Consider the following 21,942-nt stretch of genomic DNA (forward strand, 5'->3'; position numbering starts at 1 on the left):
ACCATTAGTCATCAGCAGCAATGGGAGGAGTGGGGGGAGATTGTTTGGCAGCACCTATTAAACACACACCGTCTTATACCGTTTCTCCTTAACGCGCATGGACAGACACACACAGCAGCTAAAAGCTTAACCACAGCTGACTTAGACCCGAGCAAACACCTCTTATAATAATAACCCCTCAGATAAAAATAAGCTGTGACTCTTCATGGGACCGAATCAATGTTTATTTTCACATTTTCTAAATGAATGAGAATTTTTTTTTCCTGTTGTTTCATATACAATTTATTTCATTTGATAAAGGCATACACTTAGTGTGAGACCGAACATTCATAAGAAATGTACATTGTCCCTCTTCTTTTTTTTTTTACAGTGTTCTCTTCTTTACAAAACATCAAATCAAAGTTACAGGTTGATAAAAACAATCCCATTGACCGATGACCTCCCAGTCTACGAGCACTGCTGCTCCTCTGATGGACACTGAGGAGCAAAGCCCCCCTATATGGACTCAAGACACAGACTACACTTTGGGACGGACAATATCAGGGTTTCACTAACAGCTTCTTCCTCTTCTTTTTCACTCTCACAGGATGAAAAGGCTTCATGTTATCACTTTGTCCCATTTGATCCCTATAGATTTGTCCCAGCCAGTGCTTCACACAAGCATCTCTGCAAAGAGATCATCATCAGGTTACAAAAAATGGCAGAAGTAAAGTGGCCTGTCAAATCTTTTCAGACCAAGTCCCAAATTGCATTGAAATGAATCCCGTGTTCAGGCTCAACAAAGTATCTCAACACTCATGTTCGCAGCCCTGCACATCCAGTACAGTAGTTTATTAAGAAAGACTGTTTTAAGTACTAAGATACATTAGGGAAACCCCTGTCTGAGCAGCTATGAAGAGAATATGTCATTCATCTGTCTGTACAGCACTTTTGGAGAGCAGAAAAGCAACAGAAAACTGCTGTAAGAAAAAACAAACAGATTTCCTTGAAATGAAACAGACTAATAAATGACCCAAATATCTTCAACTAACACACTGTCCTTGAGTATGGTTGGTTGAAAAAGGTTTTTAAGAAAATTGCTGAACATGCACTCGCTTTATTTCATATTATACAGTCATATATACAGAGTGGATTAGAGGCTTGTAGTGGAGAGGATTGAGGCTTTTTAATGATTGATGAGCACTGGGCCAGACCCACCTTGCACCAAGATCCTGTTTTTTCTATTCCTTTCTAGTCCAGATTTAAAAAAAATTAATTTCAATTTGGACGTACGGATTTGATCTTTTCGTGGCTCTCCAAAAAGGTAACGTCTGTGTGGATGGAACACTTTCATTGATTTATCTGCCTGATCAGCCATGAAGCGATCGAACCTGCAGCACGAGGGGTGAATACAAAAATAATCACACTGTTGCACTGTTGTTCATAAACTCAAAAGTGCTGTAGGGGTAAATACAGCCTGTAATGTGGCTTGTTAGAAATGGTTATAGAAATCCCATACTCTCCACACTGCCACTGTGTTTACTCCAACTGAACTGAAAGGGGAAGGACGTATTATTCATCCTTGAAGAACTTTGCACCATATTCATGATCATTATTTTACTGAACAAAAATATGTAATGAAGCTTTTGCTTTTCAAGGAAAGACTTACTGATGGTCGAATTTCACTCAGTAAATTCTCAGAATGAAAGGAACAATTTCTTTCACTGTGGATATACCCAGTTTCAAAAGGTATAATTTTAGCCTATGCTTTTTCTGAGGGAGTATCACATGACAGCGTGAGACAGTGGAAGAAGTTTGAGCATGAAAGCAGGATTGTGTATAAAGTACAAGAGTGGAACAGAGCATGGGTTAATAGGAGGGCAGTCTTTTTTTTTTTGTTGGTGCTGAGACCAGGAACACGTCAGCCCCCCCTATGCTGAATGTCGTGAAGCCAGGCTTTAAAGACAGTGAGCAGTCTGACCCAGACCCAGCAAAAAAAGCTACGCTCCCTGCACAGCCCACAGCTTCGTGCTCTAATAAACCATACTGTACATGTCTAAGGATTGTGGATTCGTGCACAGGCCTGCACTGTGTGGGAAGAATAGCTTTTAATGCTGTGACGCACATCACGTTATGCAATCCTCATGTAATCTATCACTCAGGTGTAATGAGCCTACATCTACAGCGCACAGCTTGGCTCGTTGGTGCAGTCATTATGGCTGTGGTTACTGTCCACGTCCCTCTTCTTTAGCTCTCTGCCCGCCTTGTGCTGCTGACTGTTGCCGCTGTGGCCTTGGTGAGCCGGCGAGGACGAAGGCTGCTTGCTGTGCTCCTGGTGGGGCCCGTGATTGTGGTGGTGGCCGTGAGCGTGCTCTCTCCCTCCACTGCCGTGGGAATCCGAGTTGTCACCATCAACGAACGCCACTCCTCTCTTGGTTTCGTCCACGGCCTCAAAGTTGTTGTTGTGCGTGCTGTCGATGATGTCACCAGGCGGCACCACCTGCAGGTAGGCCCTGACGCGGTGGTGGCGGGCCCCGGCATCATCGCTGAAGTCGATGACCCGGCATTCGTAGGTGCCCTCGTCGGTCAGCTTGACTCGGGAGAGGCGGAGTTTGTGGGAGATGTTGCTTCCTACAACCTTCACAACCTGGCAAAGATACACAAAAAAGATGAAATTACAAAAAAAATCCAAATCTCACTACAAAGTATTAAAAAATTTTGCAGAACAGTTTCAAATAATTTTCAGAGAGCGGATAAACCCTTGATCTTCTCCAAAGGAGCTGCATGTGAGGATGCAAATGTGCAAGTGAGAGGCCCTGGAGTAAAAAGTCTAGAGAATGTCAGAATAAGCTCATGTGAGAACACAGCAGGAGATTCTTCAAAGTATTCCCAGTGAGCACGTGGGTGTGTTATTGATGTTTCTAACACGTGACAGGCGCAAAAATGGAAAAAAAACAACATAAAGACGCTGACACAGATGTCAAGACAGTTTTTGGTGATATGGGCAAACTACAGTGTTGATGTGCTGTAATTAAAAACACATGATCTCCACAACAGAATATATTTGTTACATCCTGCCAGCTGCACCAACCCTCACCTGAACGCCCTGGGGGAATTTGCAAGAAACTCTGGACCAACTTAGCATTCTCATAATTGAACATTCTCTTGGATTTCTGCCTAAAAAGGCTATACAGGATAATTGTTAGCTTGATGCTAAAAGATGGTTAGCACAAGTAAAGAAGCATTAAGATGTTAACTGGGTTTTAGCACTTATCCATTGTGTTTTAGCTCTTATCCATTGTGATTTAGCTCTTATCTATTGTGTTTTAGCTCTTATATGTTGTGTTTTAGCTCTTATCTGTTGTGTTTTAGCTCTTGAACATTGTCTTTTAGCTCTTATCTGTTGTATTTTAGCTCTTATATGTTGTGTTTTAGCTATTATCTATTGTGTTTTAGCTCTTATCTGTTGTATTTTAGCTTTTATCTGTTGTGTTTTAGCTCTTATCCATTGTGTTTTAGCTCTTATATGTTGGTTTTTAGCACTTATCCATTGTGTTTTAGCTCTTATCCATTGTGTTTTAGCACTTATCCATTACGTTTTAGCTCTTATCCATTGAGTTTTAGCTCTTATCCATGTGTTTTAGCTCTTATCCATTAAGTTTTAGCTCTTATCCATTGTGTTTTAGCTCTTATCCGTTGTGCTTTAGCTCTTATCCATTGTGTTTTAGCTCTTATATGTTGTGTTTTAGCTCTTATCTGTTGTGTTTTAGCTCTTATCCATTGAGTTTTAGCTCTTAAATGTTGGGTTTTAGCTCTTAAATGTTGGGTTTTAGCTCTTATCTGTTGGGTTTTAGCTCTTATCCATTGTGTTTTAGCTCTTATCCATTGTGATTTAGCTCTTATCTGTTGTGTTTTAGCTCTTATATGTTGTGTTTTAGCTCTTATATGTTGTGTTTTAGCACTTATCCAATGTGTTTTAGCTCTTATCCATTGCGTTTTTCATCTTATCCATTGTGTTTTAGCACTTATCCATTGAGTTTTAGCTCTTATCCATTGTGTTTTAGCTCTTATCCATTAAGTTTTAGCTCTTATCCATTGGGTTTTTAGCTCTTATCCGTTGTGCTTTAGCTCTTATCCATTGTGTTTTAGCTCTTATATGTTGTGTTTTAGCTCTTATCTGTTGTGTTTTAGCTCTTATCCATTGAGTTTTAGCTCTTATCCATTGAGTTTTAGCTCTTAAATGTTGGGTTTTAGCTCTTAAATGTTGGGTTTTAGCTCTTATCTGTTGGGTTTAGCTCTTATCCATTGTGTTTTAGCTCTTATCTGTTGGGTTTAGCTCTTATCCATTGTGTTTTAGCTCTTATCCATTGTGTTTTAGCTCTTATCCATTGTGATTTAGCTCTTATCTGTTGTGTTTTAGCTCTTATATGTTGTGTTTTAACTCTTATTTGTTGTGTTTTAGCTCTTATATGTTGTGTTTTAGCTCTTATCCATTGTGTTTTAGCTCTTATCCATTGAGTTTTAGCTCTTATCCATTGAGTTTTAGCTCCAATCAGTTTGGTTATAGCTCCTATCTGTTGTGTTTCAGCTCTTATCAGTTTATTTGAGCTCTTATCCTTTGGGTTTGCTTGTGTACTTGTATGTTTACACCAGGGGTATCTGACAATCAGTATTCAATTTCCCATCATATGGCAAATTTACAATAAAGTTGACTTTGACTTTGACCATTGTACAAATAGAAAACTGAGGTTTAATATGTATTTGATTACTTTTGGTGAGAGCCATGTCTCCAGTCTTTCAAAATTAAAAAAATTGTGATGTCAGTTAGTCAGATAAAACAAGATCAGAGCACAGAGCGTGCTCACTTGAGAGGGATATCAATCTCTTTAGCAAGAAAGGGAATCACAGTAAATCCCAAAAAGTCAAACTATTCCTGAAATTGTATTAGCATCGTCTTTGCATTCAAATTCAGTCGAATGTCTCTTCACTTGCTAGTACCACCCACTGAACAATGTTACAGTTATCTATTTAAATACATATACAAATATAGATAGATAGATAGATAGATTGATAGATAGATAGATAGATAGATAGATAGATAGATAGATAGATAGATAGATAGATAGATAGATAGATAGAAAGATAGATACATACATACATACATACATACATACATAGATACATAGATGGATAGATAATTCTGAAATCACTTCAGCCTGGATGCATTCAGCAGCACTTTCTCCTCCTCCTCCTCCTCTTCATCCGAGCCACAAAACTCAGAAAAAAGGTGTGGCTTAACAAATTCTATTTGTGGCCTTGAGTATGAAGAGACCACATTTTGACGCTTTGCAAGTTCACAGAGCAACACAGTTGAGATGATGAGAGTCTGGGGATGTGACGCACAGAGATATAAATAATACTTTGTTTATCACCCGCCTTCCTCCCCGTGACGCCAGTAGATGCTGGATGTGTGGACGGTCCATGCACTTGTGTTTGTGACTGCATGTAAAGGCTTAACACTGAGCACTATTTTGTAGCCCTACCTTCATCCTCAGTATGTGTCGATATAGTGTGAGAGTATAGCTACAATGTTTTTGTTTGACAAAGAGATGCGGGCCAACATCCATTATATACAGAAAGCTCATAATGATTTTCCAGCTGCACAGCCTGCAGTGTTCGGCTCCACCCACATACATACACAAACACATACACACACACACACACACACACACACACACACATACAGACACACACTCAGTCACCCAAACCACAGCTGGTGCTTTCATTACAGGGAATAAGCAGCAGCCCGCCTGGTGGGAGAAAGGAGAGAGGCTTCATGTCTGTTGGTGTGTTTGTCTTTTCACACACAAAGAACAATGTGAATGTATTTTTATTTTTACATACCTACTATTTATAATTCCATATACTATGTACCTTCCTACCAACATACCTAGCCTACCTACCTACCTAGCAACATACCAACATACGTACCGACCCACACCTACCGACCAACTATCTACCTATCTCCCTCCCCGCCTCCCTTAATAGAAAATATAAACTTTCATTAACTGTTGACAGTTTAACCAAATCCTTCTCCCTAACCGTGACTGATCATGCCTAACCCTAAATTTAACCTAATCACAATTCTTATCTATCTTCACCTTAACCAGGACCTCAGAAATTGTGATTAGCCTCATTAGGCCCGGGCTTTTGTCCCCATGGGGTCTACTGGTCCTCACAGGGTCAGTGGTTTTGCTGGAAAAGGTCCTAAACCGGTAACAAAAATGAGTATGCACACACATAAACATAAGAGATTAAAGATTGTAAGTTATAGCCAGCAGTTGCACATTTTTGGAATGGTGAAATGGGTGAATTGTGATGTTCTACATCCAGCTCCCTTTTGCAGTTAATTAGAAGGAAAAAAGTCCACATTTTAAATCAGTTATAAGTGTATGGTTGTGCTGTCTTCCTCAGTAAAAAGTCCTCCCTGCTTGAAAAACTGTTCGCTTGGATGAGTTACTAAAGGTCTCTATGGAAACCAGAGGAGTTATAAAACGTTCTGCTGACTTCCCAGGCGTTCCCCCTCACTGTTAATTATTTGGATATGGTGTTGCACTCATAAAGATGCAGGGGCGTTTATGAAAATCTGAAGATGATGCACCGCAGGCCGTGCCCCCTCAGGGATGACACCACCCACAAGTCCCAGCGTTGTCTGCTCTTTGGCTGACGCTGGGATTCTACAAACCCATCACGGACAAAGTCAACATGTTAATGTGTCTGTCGTCTGGAGCGGTCACTGCACTGAGGGCGTCATCGAGTGAGAATAAAATCTGTATATGAGTAGAAAAACTGCGAAATGATCCAGAACAAAAACTTTAATTGTAATCATTTGGCATTCTGCCTCATTTCATAATAAACTAAAGGCAAAGAAAAGGCCTTTCTCAATCAAGGAAGGCAGATAGTGGTTAACTCACACTTATCTTTGTAGCATCCTTTGGCATGTCCTCCTCTGGAGCCACCTAGGAAAAAACAAAGAAGAAAAAAATAATTTAATCAAAATCCTTTTATATTATAAGGTGGATAGACAATAGTGGACATATTGTGTTGAGCCCCATACAGGTGACACTGAGTAACTGCTTGTGTTTCATCCCGGAAAAGTCACTAAATAGTTATGTCCAAGTTAGTACCCTAGCCAAAATAGGCTGATTATGTACAAAAATATATTATGTATTTACTACTTAAATATCCCCGTCCTCTATATTATCCTACATGGATGGCATTGCTGGCAGTGGGGACAAATTAAATTCAGTTTTTTCAAGAAAGTTATTGAATATATAGGGTTCTTTTTTTTTAAGAAAGGGCAAATGACTCCTTTCCTATTGCCGGTAGATACGTTTGGACACAGATGGGACACATATTCCAATTAGAAAGACTCCTGCAGAGACCAGGAAGAGATGGCATTCAACAATAGACCACACTTTATGGTAAACATGACTCTCCTTTATCACTTTTGGCTCGACTGCAAACAACAGGGGGCAGCCCTACACAGCAGGTTCAGCACGTGATCTGCTAGTTGCTGTACTGCCGGGTGAATGGATCATGTCTCATCCACATGCTGCTGCCAATTTAATCTATGTTTGGCGACTGAGGTTGATGCTCCTGATAGTGTTGGAGCCTCGGTGTGAGACAGTACAGACAATTTAGATGTGGCGGTTCTGACTTGTATGGCACCCTGAGCGAAACCCCCTCCCCCAAATAAATGTGTATAAATGTATATAATATTTAACTATAAATATCAAAAATATACATAATCATAACAATGACAAACACTCAAAATGAAGTACGAAGAACAAAAACAATTATTTTATTTAAATTTACATAAAATACAGAATCAACTTATCACAGTTTCACATAATTCTTAATGATTGTTAACACACAATGTGTCTGTGAAACTACAAATTGAAAGTATTATGAATGAATTTTGGTTAATTTGGTGGCATTTCATAGTGGGAATGATTTTACTTATTGGATCATTCGGCTACTGTACAAATTTAGCTCTGCTACTCTCTCTGCTCCCTCCCCTTCAATGGTCGTCTTTTGCCTTATAATTATTAATACTGCCAAAATATTCACTATAACAATAATGTTGGATCCTGTATGTTCATGTCATTTTTCTCCTTGATGTATTTACTGCTTGTGAAATTGGACCAATCGATTTTGACAGCAGTTGAAATTGGACCTAAAACCTAGTCAGAGGATAAACGGCGCTTGATCCCTATTAACGGCTAAAGAGGTAAAAAATAAAACGGTTGTAGCTTCATGCTACTTTGAAACCTACTTCATTGGTTGTCCAGGGTTTACTGTCTGTCCATTCCAGGTGGTTCCTGATATACCACCACTGGATCTCCAGGGAATACGAGGGCATCCCTGCCCCTCGGAAGGAGCAGGCCATCTCCACATCCTGCCCTCTCTGGGCTGTCATGTCATGAGGCACGTCTGTGAACATGGCTGGAAACACACAAAAAGAGACACAATTAAAGCAACCATTTATGTAAAAAAAATATTTTTGTAAGCACCATTTTATATCAATGATGCTGATTCTGTGGTCTTTCCAATTTATTTCTTGTAATTTAGTTTTTTGAAGCAGCTCCAAACAAAAGATTCGCAGCACTGACTTCACACTGGCTCAGAAAGTACTGACATGTTAGTGTCCGTCTTTGCTCCTGAACCAAGTGACTGAAATCTTGTTGAGACTCAGCAGGAAATGTGAAACATCAAGTTATAAAAAGCTAGCAATGTATCACAAAGCAATTAAATCAATGTTATCATAATCATTTCAGAACAAATGCATGACTTCATTCCCAGCAGGATTTTCAAGATGCTACGTCACATAGTTATTATATGTGATGGAAGAGATCACACGGAGGGTGTGTGTTTGAAGAAAGGATGAAGAAAGAGGTAGAGAATAAAAGGTGTTGAATTATACTCAAGTACAATGTAGAAAAGAGGGGCAGTGTAAAAGTATGTGACTTTTTTTATTTGAATATATTGTGGTTGATCGATTAAAAAAAATACAGACTCACTATTTACAACATATAACTTATAACGAGAAAAGGAGGACTAGGTATTGATTTGGTCCATTTAATATCTATTGCAATTATGCCAATATATTTGTTTATTTCACAGTGGTTTAACTGCATTCCTGACCCCATCCTAAAAAAAGTTTTTATTAATCATTGTTGCATGTTAGTCAAAAAAGTAAACAAAAACTGAACCCTCACCATCACATGTTGGTATTCGCCAAGCTGCATAATAATGAACCCCTTACAGTAAAAGAGGGAAGGTTAAAGTATCTACTCATTTACCTGGAAACAAATTTTACACCAAGTTACAAATCGAAATAAAAAGGAATGTGTTACAATGTGACAATGGATTTGTGAGTGGTTAAAACTTTCAAGCAGTACTAGACTGTGCCCATTGGTTCAGCTTGATTAAGTTGGAAAATGTTAAATCTTAATTCGTTGACAAAGATTATCCAAACAAATTTTTAGTTTAAGCCTTTGTGAATCTCTGCGTCTCATTGGAGTAAGAGACTCAAGCCCCTTGGGGATTTACCCATGTTTAAAAAAAACAGCTATTATCCCGTTTGTTTTGGTGCAACAGAGGGTGAACTTTGACTTTCTGGGTTTCAAGTCTTCACAGGATCCAGTGCACTTGGACACATCTGGAGTGACACTCGTGCCAACAGCTGGACTGTGAGTCAAACAGTCTTCTGACTTGGACAGGCTCAAGCTGGATGTTATCTATTTGTGGACACTGTTTTCCAAATCATATTACAGTACTATGGGTATGCAGAATATTTTGGAATTCCTAAACCTAGAAACTTGAAAGCAATATAATCTGAGCAGTGAAGAATCATCCAATGAGCGAATGAATCATCCAATTAAAAAAAATACTTTTATATTTTCCTGCAACTTCTAATCCTCTTCATCATCCACATCAAACCCCTCTCTGTTGTAAGATTAAAAGAGTCTTCACTTCAGAGTGGAGCGTCGCAGGTCACACTTAAATACAAGAAGAGAACTTTTAAGGAACACGACTACCACTTATTTGTCACACTGTAGATTCATGTTATTTTAGCTAGACAAGTAAAACGACAGGATGATCGCAGACTTTACGCCTTATTTCCCAAGACTCTCATTAACCAGCTTTATAGCATGAATATGAAAGTTTGTTTTGGATCAAATAGTAGTTTGAAAGGGAATATTAAGTCCACTCCCAGGCTTCTTAAGGAGTTTCAAAGCTTTCAACTACATCTGAAAGTAGGTTTTGCCCAGATAGGCTTCTTTTTCCAAGCATCAGATAGAGATGCAGCTGACAGCTCAGCAGTATTTTATGACAAAAAATACTGAAAACTGAGCAGCATCTCTCTCAAGTGTGCCAAAACGATAAAATCAGCTAAGCTCTCATATCTGCAGTTTGTGCAGAATGCTGCAGCTAGACTGATAAAGTAACAGGAAGAGAGACATCATCTCACCTGTACTCGCATCCCTGCATTGGCTTCCGCTTAAGTATAGTAATGAGGTTAAGGTTCTCTTATTTGTTTTTAAAGTACTTAAATGGCCTGGACCCTGAATATATATCTTGGCTTTCTGCCCCCTTTCCACTCCGATATCTCAGATCCTCTGATCAGCTGGTCCTGGATGTTCCTTAGTCCAGGCTAAAGGGTAATAAGACTGATCGTACATTCACTGTATAGCTGACCCTCAGCTTTAGTGCACATTTTCTATTATTTACACTTTTGAATGTCCTTGAGTTGTTTTTAGAATTTTTTTGTAATTTTATTCCTTTCTTGTATTTTGCATTTTCTTCTTTTATTCTACAGTACTTTGGTCAATAGCGGTTGAAGTGACTAGACTAGGTTAGGGGACTGCTCTTGAAAGTGGTGCCTAAGTCTGCTTTATCATATAGTACATGTGATGGGGACACGTACTCTGTTTCTTTTTTGTTTTCACCTAATATAAACTGTATATTGTATACAATATGGTAATGGACTTCCATCTTTATTAAAACATTTCTTTTCTTTCTCTCTTGGATGTTGTAAATGGTGGAAGTAACGTCCCTCAGGGGCGAGCGTGCAGGTGATGGGCCAGTGCCCAGCGAGGTTTGTCAAGCGGCGGATCCTGATGAAATCAAAACAAAGGGTTATTGCCAGAACTGGATTATTACCTCAGAGATCTTTTGGGAAATACTGTGAGACCAAGACTCACATCCAGGGGGATGAGTGATTTTACATTTTCTTCAATATAAGATGATATCTGTGTGTATTTCTTTAATATACATTTTTGTTTATATTTTTGTGGGACAAAGAGCAGGATCTTTGATCCAATTTTGTATTTTTGGGGTCATTGTAAGGAGGTTAGCTGGAGACATAAGCTGGTCAGATAACTATAGCTTGTGTGATTTCCTCCCTTATGTTTGTTAAGTAAGGTGAATTGGGGACTGGAGGTGCAGGGGATCGAAACCCCCTCGCAGCTCTTCACTGAAACCCAGGTGAAACTTTCTTAAGCATTACTAGCTGCTGATCTACGGCACTAACAGGATCAGCTTTGGTACAGATACTCAGGAAGCAGAAGAAGTCCTTTATAAAATCCTTCTTAACATTTCAATAAATTATTAAAGTGTAGAATAAAAATCAACCCGAACCTTCCTCACATCAGAGCTGGATGACATTGACCATAATCATTTTTTGATGAAAGGCAATTACTGGCTCCATAAATCACTTCATGACAAATAATTGAGAGTTGCACTTTCAATGCAGTGAATGTTACAATATTTTCCACTTGCCAAGTGGGAATTCCCCATCAAACAACTACAACAGGTTGTGTTCTCCCTCTGGGGAAATCCTGTGTCACAGATGAAGAGTTGGGCTCCACCACATTGTTTCCTGGATCCCTCAACTCTCTGTCACTCTTAGCTTTACCAAGAAAGAAGAGTGACACTTCAGAGGCTCCTCTGCCTGTGTGTTTAATTATTGAGCTTTTCCAAAGCAAACTCCTTATGCATATTTTAACATTTCTAAACTTCTGTCAAGCGCCCCAGCCCATAGATTTGTCTGGCTTATTCGCTCAATAAGAAAGACTCAAACCTGTGCCAATTTTCATCTGAGCTCACATATTAACTTGAGCCTGTGCTATGGATCTGTCTTGTATTACAAGAGTAGTACAAGCCTCAAGTCATACATCCCTCTTGTACATTGATCAAATCTGCTTGTATTTTTCATTTGTGAAACCCAAAACGCACCAGGTATCGATTTGACATTACACAGCCAGAGCTAGCAACAATGCCTAAAGCTCCTCTCTTGTAGATAATATTCAAAGCTGGGACATTAAAACTGCTGTGTAAGAGATAGAGCCTCTAAATTTGCTTTCAGCAATGATAATCTGTCTTTCCCCACTTAGCTGCGAAGCCCACAACAAAAAAATCCATGCACGCTTCGGCTGTGATGCCTCAAACATTTGGAGACCACAAAATATGTGACAGTCATTAGCAGTCCATTATAGCGTAGTAAAGTGCTTGGATCATTTTTACCAAGCGATTTACAAAATCCACAGAGCAAATTCTAATCTGATCATATAACCAGTTTCTCTGGCTTTTCTCTTTTCTCTTAATTTATTCCACAAACGTCTGTCTCTCTGTCTGGGAAACTCATTTCTCACAAACCTATCATCTTCTCAGCTTCACGCTTGGTATGTATATTCTTCATGGCATGATGAAGGGCAATGTCGAATCTGGTGTGATTTGGACATGCAATACGATGAATATTAATACAATTTGAATAAACTGGTAAACAATGCCTTGGAATGAGCGGGAGCGAGGCTCAACATGCAGTTTGAAGACCGAGTTGAACACGTCTTTTTCTACGTACACTGATAAATTACAGCAACTGGCTGCATGTCGGACCATTTTGCCAATTTGATTATTTTGATATCACCATATCGGAGTGACAGATGAGGTGCTCATCTTTTTCTTGGCAGCAAAATTCATACTATTACTTCCTCTTCAGCAATTTTTTTAAAAAGTAAAGAGCAATGTTCCTTTTGTTGCTGCTGTGCTATGTACTTAGCTGAATTACAGAGATTTTATTGTGAAAAGTTGTGAGCTTGGGTCTAAAGTCTTTTTTTTGTTGATTATTTGAAATAGATTATATGTATGAATAAATTAAATGTGGCATCGGTAAGTAAATGATTCAAACTTATAAAAAAGCCACAAACATGAACAGCAATGGAGCAAAATTAGTTTCTTATGTATGAAAACCATTGACTAGAAAATAGGTTAAAAAATCCAGAATCCACTGAATTCACTAATTCTATAACTGCCGGTCACTTTTACAGTTTCAGAAAGAAAGCTGCCACCACCATCACCACAGGCCAAGCAAACAGCACATCCATAACCGAACAACCAATGGACAAGTTTCAGTAATTCAACTTCATGGATCATTTAAAACCTGATCTCACATCACAAATTAAAATGTTCACACTTAACTATCTCCTGCCACTCTCTAAACCTCTGTGTGCGTGACAATGAGTCTTCAAGCAAGTGACTATCTCGTGCTGTATCTCTAGCAACAGTCATTTCTAATCTGCACACTGTCATTGTTGAGGCCATAAAAGACTGCGATGACTTGGATGTGCAGCATCATCATTATCTCCAAAACAAACAGAGGAAGGCTCTCGGGCAATTGCTGAAAATCAGCGCGCGGAAGCTCCGCTGCATCAGCCAAGTCCGACTCCACTTCAACCCATTTACCACGACGAGCAGGGAGAGATGGACTGAGACATTAGTGTGAGAGAAACAGCGAGGAAAAAGAGCCTCTGCGTTTGTTTGCACAGGGAGCGAGAAAATAAATCATCACCAGAGATTGAATTAATGAGCGACTTGGTGTTTATGCAAGCGAGAATCTGTGAGTTGCGAGAGACTAATATATATCGCAAGTATAAAGGGAGGAATTAATATGTGCATGTGGCAGAGAGAGAGAGAGAGCGGCAGAGGATGAAGAGGAAGGCGGGGGACAGTGTGTGAGGTAGCAGATAGCACTGGGCGGAGAAGCTGCAGGCACGCGTGTTATCGTTTATTTCTTTGAGAAATGGAATGTGGTAATTACGGCCGTGATGAAAGAGAAGCAGGTGGTGTTTCATTGTGGCCTTGTCCAACTTCAGCCTACCTAAACTTCCATCTCGCTCCACTTAATAGCTTGGCTTTTTGAGATGCCAACATTTCAGACAGAAAGGACGGAGGCTGTTTTATGTTGGGCTTAGGGAGCATAATTTCAAATACAAAAATCCGCAGACTTATGGGAGTTACGAGTCAAAAGTTATAGACGCCAGACAAGTTTGGATTGATAATTGGGAGGGACAAATAAAGTTGTGCAATAAACTACGAATCAATGCATCATGGGCACTTTGTCTTTTCAAACAAACATGTTACTTGACTGCTTGTATCAACAGCACTTCCCCCGACTGCTACTGGCTCCAAGATGGCAGCATTCTTATCCAGGATATTTTTGTTCTTAATTTCTGGACGGCGGGATGAAGTGGAGACGCGTTGTCCATCTGTATTTACAGTCTATGGTTGAGCCCCATGTCCCATGTTTAACTTGCATGACTAATGTTTCACCTGTGATTCACTGGCACTGAGAAAAACATTCTATAAAAAAATGTACACTAAAACCAAATGACCATGCTAAAACACATAAAGTAAACACATTACTACTATGCAGAAAAAATTATGTGGTTTTATAACTTACTCTTTCTTAACTCAACGCAATTCCATCAAATGTGCCTTTAAACCTTATCAACACGCTGCATGCCTTGTATATACTGTATTTCAGTGTTTACTCCAAGCTGTATCAAACAAATAGGAGAAGAGAGAGGACGACTACCACTGTGGTGACTGTGAATAACACAATTTTAAAAACATGCAGAGCGTGCACATGAAACATTTTAGCCGCTCACCCCTCCCCCTCTGCTCCTCCACGCCTCAACAAAACTAAAAAACATCACTTCACTGGTGCTCATACGTTATTTCACAGTTCACTAACAAGGGTATTGAGAGACCCGTCATGTATTTGCTTCTATTCGTTTTTGCCTGTGGGCTTGTACAACCCAGACTCACTCAGCATTCTCCTCTCCTCGCCACAACGCACTGCTGCAACAGTCAGGTTTTTTCATACATTAGGGCTCTAGCAACACAGAGCATCTCCGTGCCTTTTCTGCTCTCAATCTGAATCCATCATGATCGGGCAGCCAGAGGCATCAGCCTCTGAATGTCAATGCTGCTCAGTGTGCAAGATGGCTGGTGGTGCATGCCGGCTGCATGCAGTACTCTCAAGAGCTTTTCAGCTTCCTGAAAATGGCTTCACAACAGCCAGGGAAGCAGCAACAGCGTAGTGATCCATTAATTAGACCGATGCGTGTGCATCCCCAATAACACTCTAAGAAAAAGAAGAGTCTGCATCACTCAGTTGTTCAATTACACTTCTGTTTAATAGAAATGTACAGGAGAGACAACAGGAGAAGGAACTATCCAGCTAGAAGCTGTGCAGACTGGTGAAATGGATCTATCTCGTGGATCTATCTCTGCGGGCTGGGGCTCCTGTCAGTGTTGGAGGCTCAATGTGAGATGCTTTAGTTTGTGGAGGGTTCATGTTTTGAAAACTTATTCTGTGTTCACACCAAATACGAAGCAAGTTACTTACAATTCTCTCAGTGCCAACCAGGAATATTTTCCCGTTCCCCTGGAAAAAAAAGGAGAGGACTACTGACTGAAGTGACTGCTCATTTCCACCTGTTGTGGAAATGACCAGAGAAGCCAGCTCTGTCGTGTGTGGGTCCACAAGATCATCCAGAGTTGCACACAGCTTGGGGAATTTCACAGTGTCTGAATGACTGCCATTTCCAGCACCGCCTGAGGCTCAACAGTTACCAGTTTGATTACCCAGTAGCTCGGGTCAGTGCCAGGATCTATCTCCGGTGGGTTTCATTCTCAACACCGATTGGCTTTTGAAACATTGCATCACTCCAATTTTTATTTCAACTGAAGCGAGTGAAACGAATCACGTGAAATTGCATGGGCATGGGACTGATGGGATGGACTGGGCAGGTGACAGGTGCGTTTCTGCTGTTTGTGTGCCAGGAAAGACATCCCAGTGTAGGAAAGGGGGGAACATACAGCGTGACATCCTGACCACCATGTTGACATCACTGCTGATGGGAGCTGAAGCCATCATGCTTCATAAACATGAGGAGGACCAACCGTTTTACAGCAAGATACTGAACATGCACCTGCACATGCACTTGTTGAAGGAATTCAGGACCCGTAGTGCCGAAAATCGAAGGAGGCAGATATTTATTTCAATGTGCATAAACAGGCTCACAGAGGGTCCAGCTGACGAAGAGGAGCTTAGATAACAACAGACACAGTGTGACTTTACTGTCTAGTCAGGATGCCAGTCAAATATATCTTTGTCTATAAATATTTTCTCACTAGCTTAGACTTATATCCATGTAAATATGTTTATAGCTGCTGATTTACTCAATAAGGTCACAATCTGATGTGTTTGCATTTATTGTAAGTCCGGAACATTGGCATCAGCATCTGAATCTCAATGCTAATGCAAATAATGAGCAGTAATTACATTATGAGCAGCTATAAGATTGAAAAAAGACGGGGATTGATTGTTATGATTTCTTGATGGCTCTTTGAATGTGCACGTCAATACAGCAAACATAAGGCATAAGAAAAAACCCACATGGGATCAATGCTGCACGATAGGAAAAAACTAGAATTGCTGCCTCATGGCTGTAAGCCTCTGCCAACCAGGCACGTTGCAGTTTACATCAATGCCTTTGCAGCAGGGATAACGCATAAGGATTTTCAAAAGGGCCAATTACCCGAAAACAAAGAAATAATATTATCTATACAGCATTAAGGACATTATAAACAATACATTTACCATTGCCAAAAACGTGTTTCGAGTGATTTTAACCTTTGACATTTGACCTACAACATTCTATCAGCTCATGCTTGAGTCCGAGTTAATATTTGTGAGGTCACAGTGACCTTGAATTGTGACATTTGACAACCAAAATCGTATCACCTCATCCAATCCAAGTGAACGTTTCTGCAACATTTGAAGGAATTCCCACAAAGCGTTTCTGAGCTAAAGCGTTCAAGAAAGTATGAAAACAGACAGACAACCCTACAACAGGAACATGTAAGATACATGATCCTCACATTCCTCATGCTACTGACCCATGAGAACATCACATCTGCAGCCACGTACAATTTTTCCCTGAGCCCTGCTGTTACCTTACAGCATGCCATTTTCCTTATTAGATGTAAAACAAAGCTTCATAAACCCTCGTTATAAGTAAATAGGAAGCTATACCCACTGGATCATGTGCACGGTCTTATCTGAGATTAGCAGATGGAAACTTTGTGGGCTCAAGAGTTTTCAGTAATACAGGCTTTGCATTTGGATTATTATGTAAAAATATTTGCGACTGCTCCCTGTGATATGAAAAATAACCTACCAGTGTTTGCAGTTGATGCACCAGTAGTTTTTGCAGTGCCTACAGTAAATCACAGTTACAGATGTATCTACACAACTCAGTACTATTTGTATTTGTTGGCTTTGAAGGGTATTAAACACCTGAACTGAAAAGCTGCACAGCAGTGTTGTTATCTGGTTTACTTGAGGTGTGATGCTTTGAACCTGTAACCACGCCCAACAGTGATGTCACAGTGAAAGGACACTGCTACATCACTGCAGCGAACTGAGAAGTTAGACTTTTATAGATTGAGGACTTTCAGGAGATTTTATTCTTTAATGGCCTGAAAATCAACATATCCATACAAACCTTTTTAAAATGGAATCAGACAGACGATCAATGATGTGTCTGTCTGGTGACAAAAATTGTGATGCATCAAACATACAGAAACCAAGAAAAGGCAAAGAGTGGTCACATGGGGATCTGCGCCAAAACCTCCAGAGGGCAAATGGCAGAATATTAAAACCCAAACTATGCTAAGTTAAAATTAATAGAACTCCAACACTACTTTCAAATTAATGTTACAGTGGGATAAGTTTAGGTTAATCAATGAAATTGATGCAGTTGGAGACTGAACCATAGAACATATTTGCGACCATAAAAACAAATCAATGAGCTTAATGTGGCCATAACGACGGATGCAGGAGTAACTGAAAACTCTCTGTTGGTTCTGTCACTAGCGACGATATTTTTAATATAATAAGGAGTATACACTTGCAGAAGGCGTTATAATGTACATTCTGTAGATACATTTGTTCTTACAGTCCATTTGTGTTTGTGTCTGTCATTAAGTGATGTTTCTGTATTCTCACTACCTCACAGTATCGCACGCACCAGACTGTGTGTTTTGCATACACATGTTCGTATTCAAATTTTCTACATTTGTTTGTTTCTGTTCATCAATTTATATACACACTCACAAGTACATGTGTATATGCAAATGTGGTGTATGTGTGTCGGTGTGTGTGTAAGTATGCGTGTAGACCTTCACCACCCTTGGCTTTGCCAGCCCCTCCACTTGAGCTCAGTTTCCCGCTGTTCTGGCCCAAATCCCAGCTGCCGTCCCTCCTCCCCACAGCGCAGGTCAGGTGAGGTGTGTTTTCCCTCTTAATCAAACGAAAAAGGTTAAAACGAGAACATGGCTTCTTGAGCCAAAGGGCTCGGCCAAAACACCGAGGACGAGTGTGTAATTCAACACAATAAAAGGTGCCACCTCTGCACTACAAATTATGGCCCAGTCATCAGTCAACGATTACTTCCTTTCAAAAACACAAATGGCTCAGGGAGTTTAGAAAAACAACAACGCATCTTTTGTTTCACCGAGTGTCTGAGTGAGGCATCAGGCGGAGGAAGAGGCTCGCTTGTTCATTCAAGAGACTGCCAAAAAATTAATGAATCACAATTGGATAACCCCAAATCATGATTAGCAACAGTAAAGGATCGGCTAATCGTCATCTTTGTTATCGCAGAGCAGTTTGACTTTCTCTGAGTAATATTTATGTTTATAGCTCTTTCCATCACGAGCAGGAATAATTATACGGGCACATCAATCTGGCTTCTCATCCATTCGGGGCCTTATTTAGTTCTATTGGACCACATCAGTTGTCTGGCTCAGAGCTCTGGGCTGGAACAATAAGAAATTCAGGACTAGAGCCGGGGTTATTTCTGTCCTCTGTGCTATGCATACCAAAAGAAAACATGCAGCCTGTGAGGCACTGTAATGTTTCTGCTTTCTTCATGGGGAAACAATGAGAATCGTGGCTGAAGCAGGACATCTTCAAGTGAGTTATATTGTAAATCATCATCATTTAGAGCCATTGAAGATGGGTACTAATGATGGAAAGAGTCACAATGAAGAATGACATGTGGTTGTTTAGCACCACAAAGCAGATGTACACATCGGCATTCAAAGAAAACAAAGATGTCCTAGTAAGTAATTTTCATTTCATTTAATCTTTGCCATATTTTCTGCTGCTGTAACAACTTAAATTTAACTGTTGCGTGTTTGAATTGTTGGCAAAGTCAAATCTGGACATTAAAAGAGTCAGAAATATGCCCATTAACCTTACTAGTACCCATTTAGAACACACATTAATGTGTCCACAGTCTGTACGGTACAACGCAGACAAGAGAGTGCAGTGTCATTAAAAAGCTGCTTGGGCTGGATGAAATGTGTAACAGATATAAATCTTTGTTGTGGAAAAGATTAAAAAGAGAAAAAGTGCAGCACTGAAAATGAGTATGAGAAAGAGCTGGAAGGTGAGGCTGTCCAGCAGAAGGGGAGCTGACATTTAGAGAGCCAACATATTGATGACAGCCAGACTGCGGACATCAACAGTGTGGAAATGACAGAAACAGAGACACTCTTGGGACAGTAAAACACAGCTCAACACTTCTCACTACTGCAGCTCCAGGAAGTAGCTAGGATATGTGATACAATATATGAAATGTCCTGAATATCAGCAGCTACTGAATAGATCGTAAAGTTATGATTGTTTTTGGTTGATTGTCTACAATCACTGATCAACATTAAAGAGAAGGACATACATGACAATTCTATCAGATATGTATAGTTGCACATATTATGTTTTATAAATGGAGAGCATCGAGATAAGATGCGTTATCAGTGTAATAAACCACAGAGACTAAGAAATCTCTATTTAAATTCAATTGTAATAGTCCAACATGTGGCACTGCTGCAGCAACATCTTGTGTTGGAATGTAAAAGGATTAAATAACTGTAGGTGGAGGGTATAGCATACGTCAAGCTGCAACTAAAAACAATTTTTTCATTTTTATGTTAGCAAAAATGATCATAAGAGAGAACTGGGTTTATTTCAATACACCATCCTACACAAAAATTATCTTAAAGTTGATCACTCTTTTTTTATTCTATTTTTAACATGAATGTGGGTCACAGGAAAATTTTTATTTTATTATTTTTGTACTTGCAGTCATTGGTGGTGATGATGACATTGACACTGACGACAATGATGATTAAAATAATTACATGGTAATAACAGCCATATACTGTATTTACATAAAATATTTGTTCTATGGATTAGGGCTAAGGACTGTACAAGAAATTTGTTAAATTATGTGTAGGGCTGGGCGATATGAAAATATATCTTATTGGGATATATTTTGATTTAGATATGTATTAAGATATAAATCAAAACTTATTTTATATGTCGAAGTTGAATTTCTCTCATTTCTGATTCAGATGGTAAAAAAGAATGGTTGTACCACCTTCTTTGTGGTAACATGCTTTTCGACAAACAGTTACATTTTCTCGCGTCATTTTTTCTTTTAATTCGCGATAATTATCTTTATCGTTTTATCGCCCAGCCCTAATTATGTGATGATAAAAATCCTTCTCAATGACATAAGCTCAAATATCTGTGAACTGTCAACAGTCAAACGCCTCCTCACTGTTATGTCCATTGAACACCTCCTGTAAACAAGGCTGACAGGTGTGGACGGGTCATTAAGAAGCCTGTCAGGCATAGAGCCGCTTCACTTTCTCTTGTTCTTCCAAGGATATAATATATCACACAATACCTGTACAAGAGCTGAACTTGACTCTGAACAAGCTCCACCAAACAGGAACTCCCATCATGTTAAGACATAGTGGGAAACTCTGACAGGCCTGACCCATGTCTCAGCAGCAGCTCATCCATCAGGCCACTGCTTCTCTCTGTCTACTCATTTCCATACAGACTTTCCAGGCAGCTCCTCAGAATTAATTAGCGACTGACAAGTCTCTCACACGGCCTCATAACAAGCTTCACGCTCTAATAATGAGCCTCTCCATACAGTTCTGCGGTAAACAGCTGCCAACAGTTACACAGAGATTCTGCCAGAAGCCTTAAGCAAACCCAAAGACAAACCCACCAAGCAGAATCCCAGAGATTGTTTAGCCCCCTCGGAACGTGTTTTTTTTTACCTCTAATGAGAAAGCACAAATTAATTCTCTGCAGAATGCCTCAGTTGGAATTCGCAATGCCTGTTGCCTATTCATAAGTCTACAATACTCCACAACTTTCATCTGCAATGCTAACAGCAGAATGAGATGATGTGTTTCCGCAGCATAACGAAAGTCAAATAGTTTGAGGGTAAGGGGTTTGAGAGATGCCATTTCATAACACTATATAAACAGACCTTCCTGGAAAGAAGCCAGATTTTCGCTCCAAAGTCAACTCCATAGCCCCTTTAACACTTGAGGATAGGTACTTAATCCCACCCATCCTGCTATTTGTCAGGTGCTTAACGTGCTTTTTTCGAAGTGGTGAAGATAATCGGAGCCGTTTGAGTAACAGATTTGAGAGGATCAGGGGAAACTTCTGTGTAA

The 21,942-nt window shown here is 39.8% G+C and overlaps 1 protein-coding gene across 1 annotated transcript in view; it reads right to left on the minus strand.

Annotated features, from left to right (window-relative positions):
• Positions 1-2,158: 2,158 nt before the first annotated feature.
• Positions 2,159-21,942, minus strand: part of LOC128442885 (V-set and transmembrane domain-containing protein 2-like protein) — a 48,935-nt gene continuing 29,151 nt past the window's right edge. Inside the window, exons 2-4 of the mRNA XM_053425501.1 lie at positions 8,318-8,487; positions 6,954-6,998; positions 2,159-2,626 (exon numbers count right to left, since the gene is read on the minus strand). Coding sequence (XP_053281476.1) covers positions 2,159-2,626; positions 6,954-6,998; positions 8,318-8,487 — 683 coding nt within the window. The remainder of the gene's footprint in view (positions 2,627-6,953; positions 6,999-8,317; positions 8,488-21,942) is intronic.

This window comes from Pleuronectes platessa, chromosome 6 (genome assembly GCF_947347685.1).
Source record: "Pleuronectes platessa chromosome 6, fPlePla1.1, whole genome shotgun sequence".
NCBI classification, from domain to species: Eukaryota; Metazoa; Chordata; class Actinopteri; order Pleuronectiformes; family Pleuronectidae; genus Pleuronectes; species Pleuronectes platessa.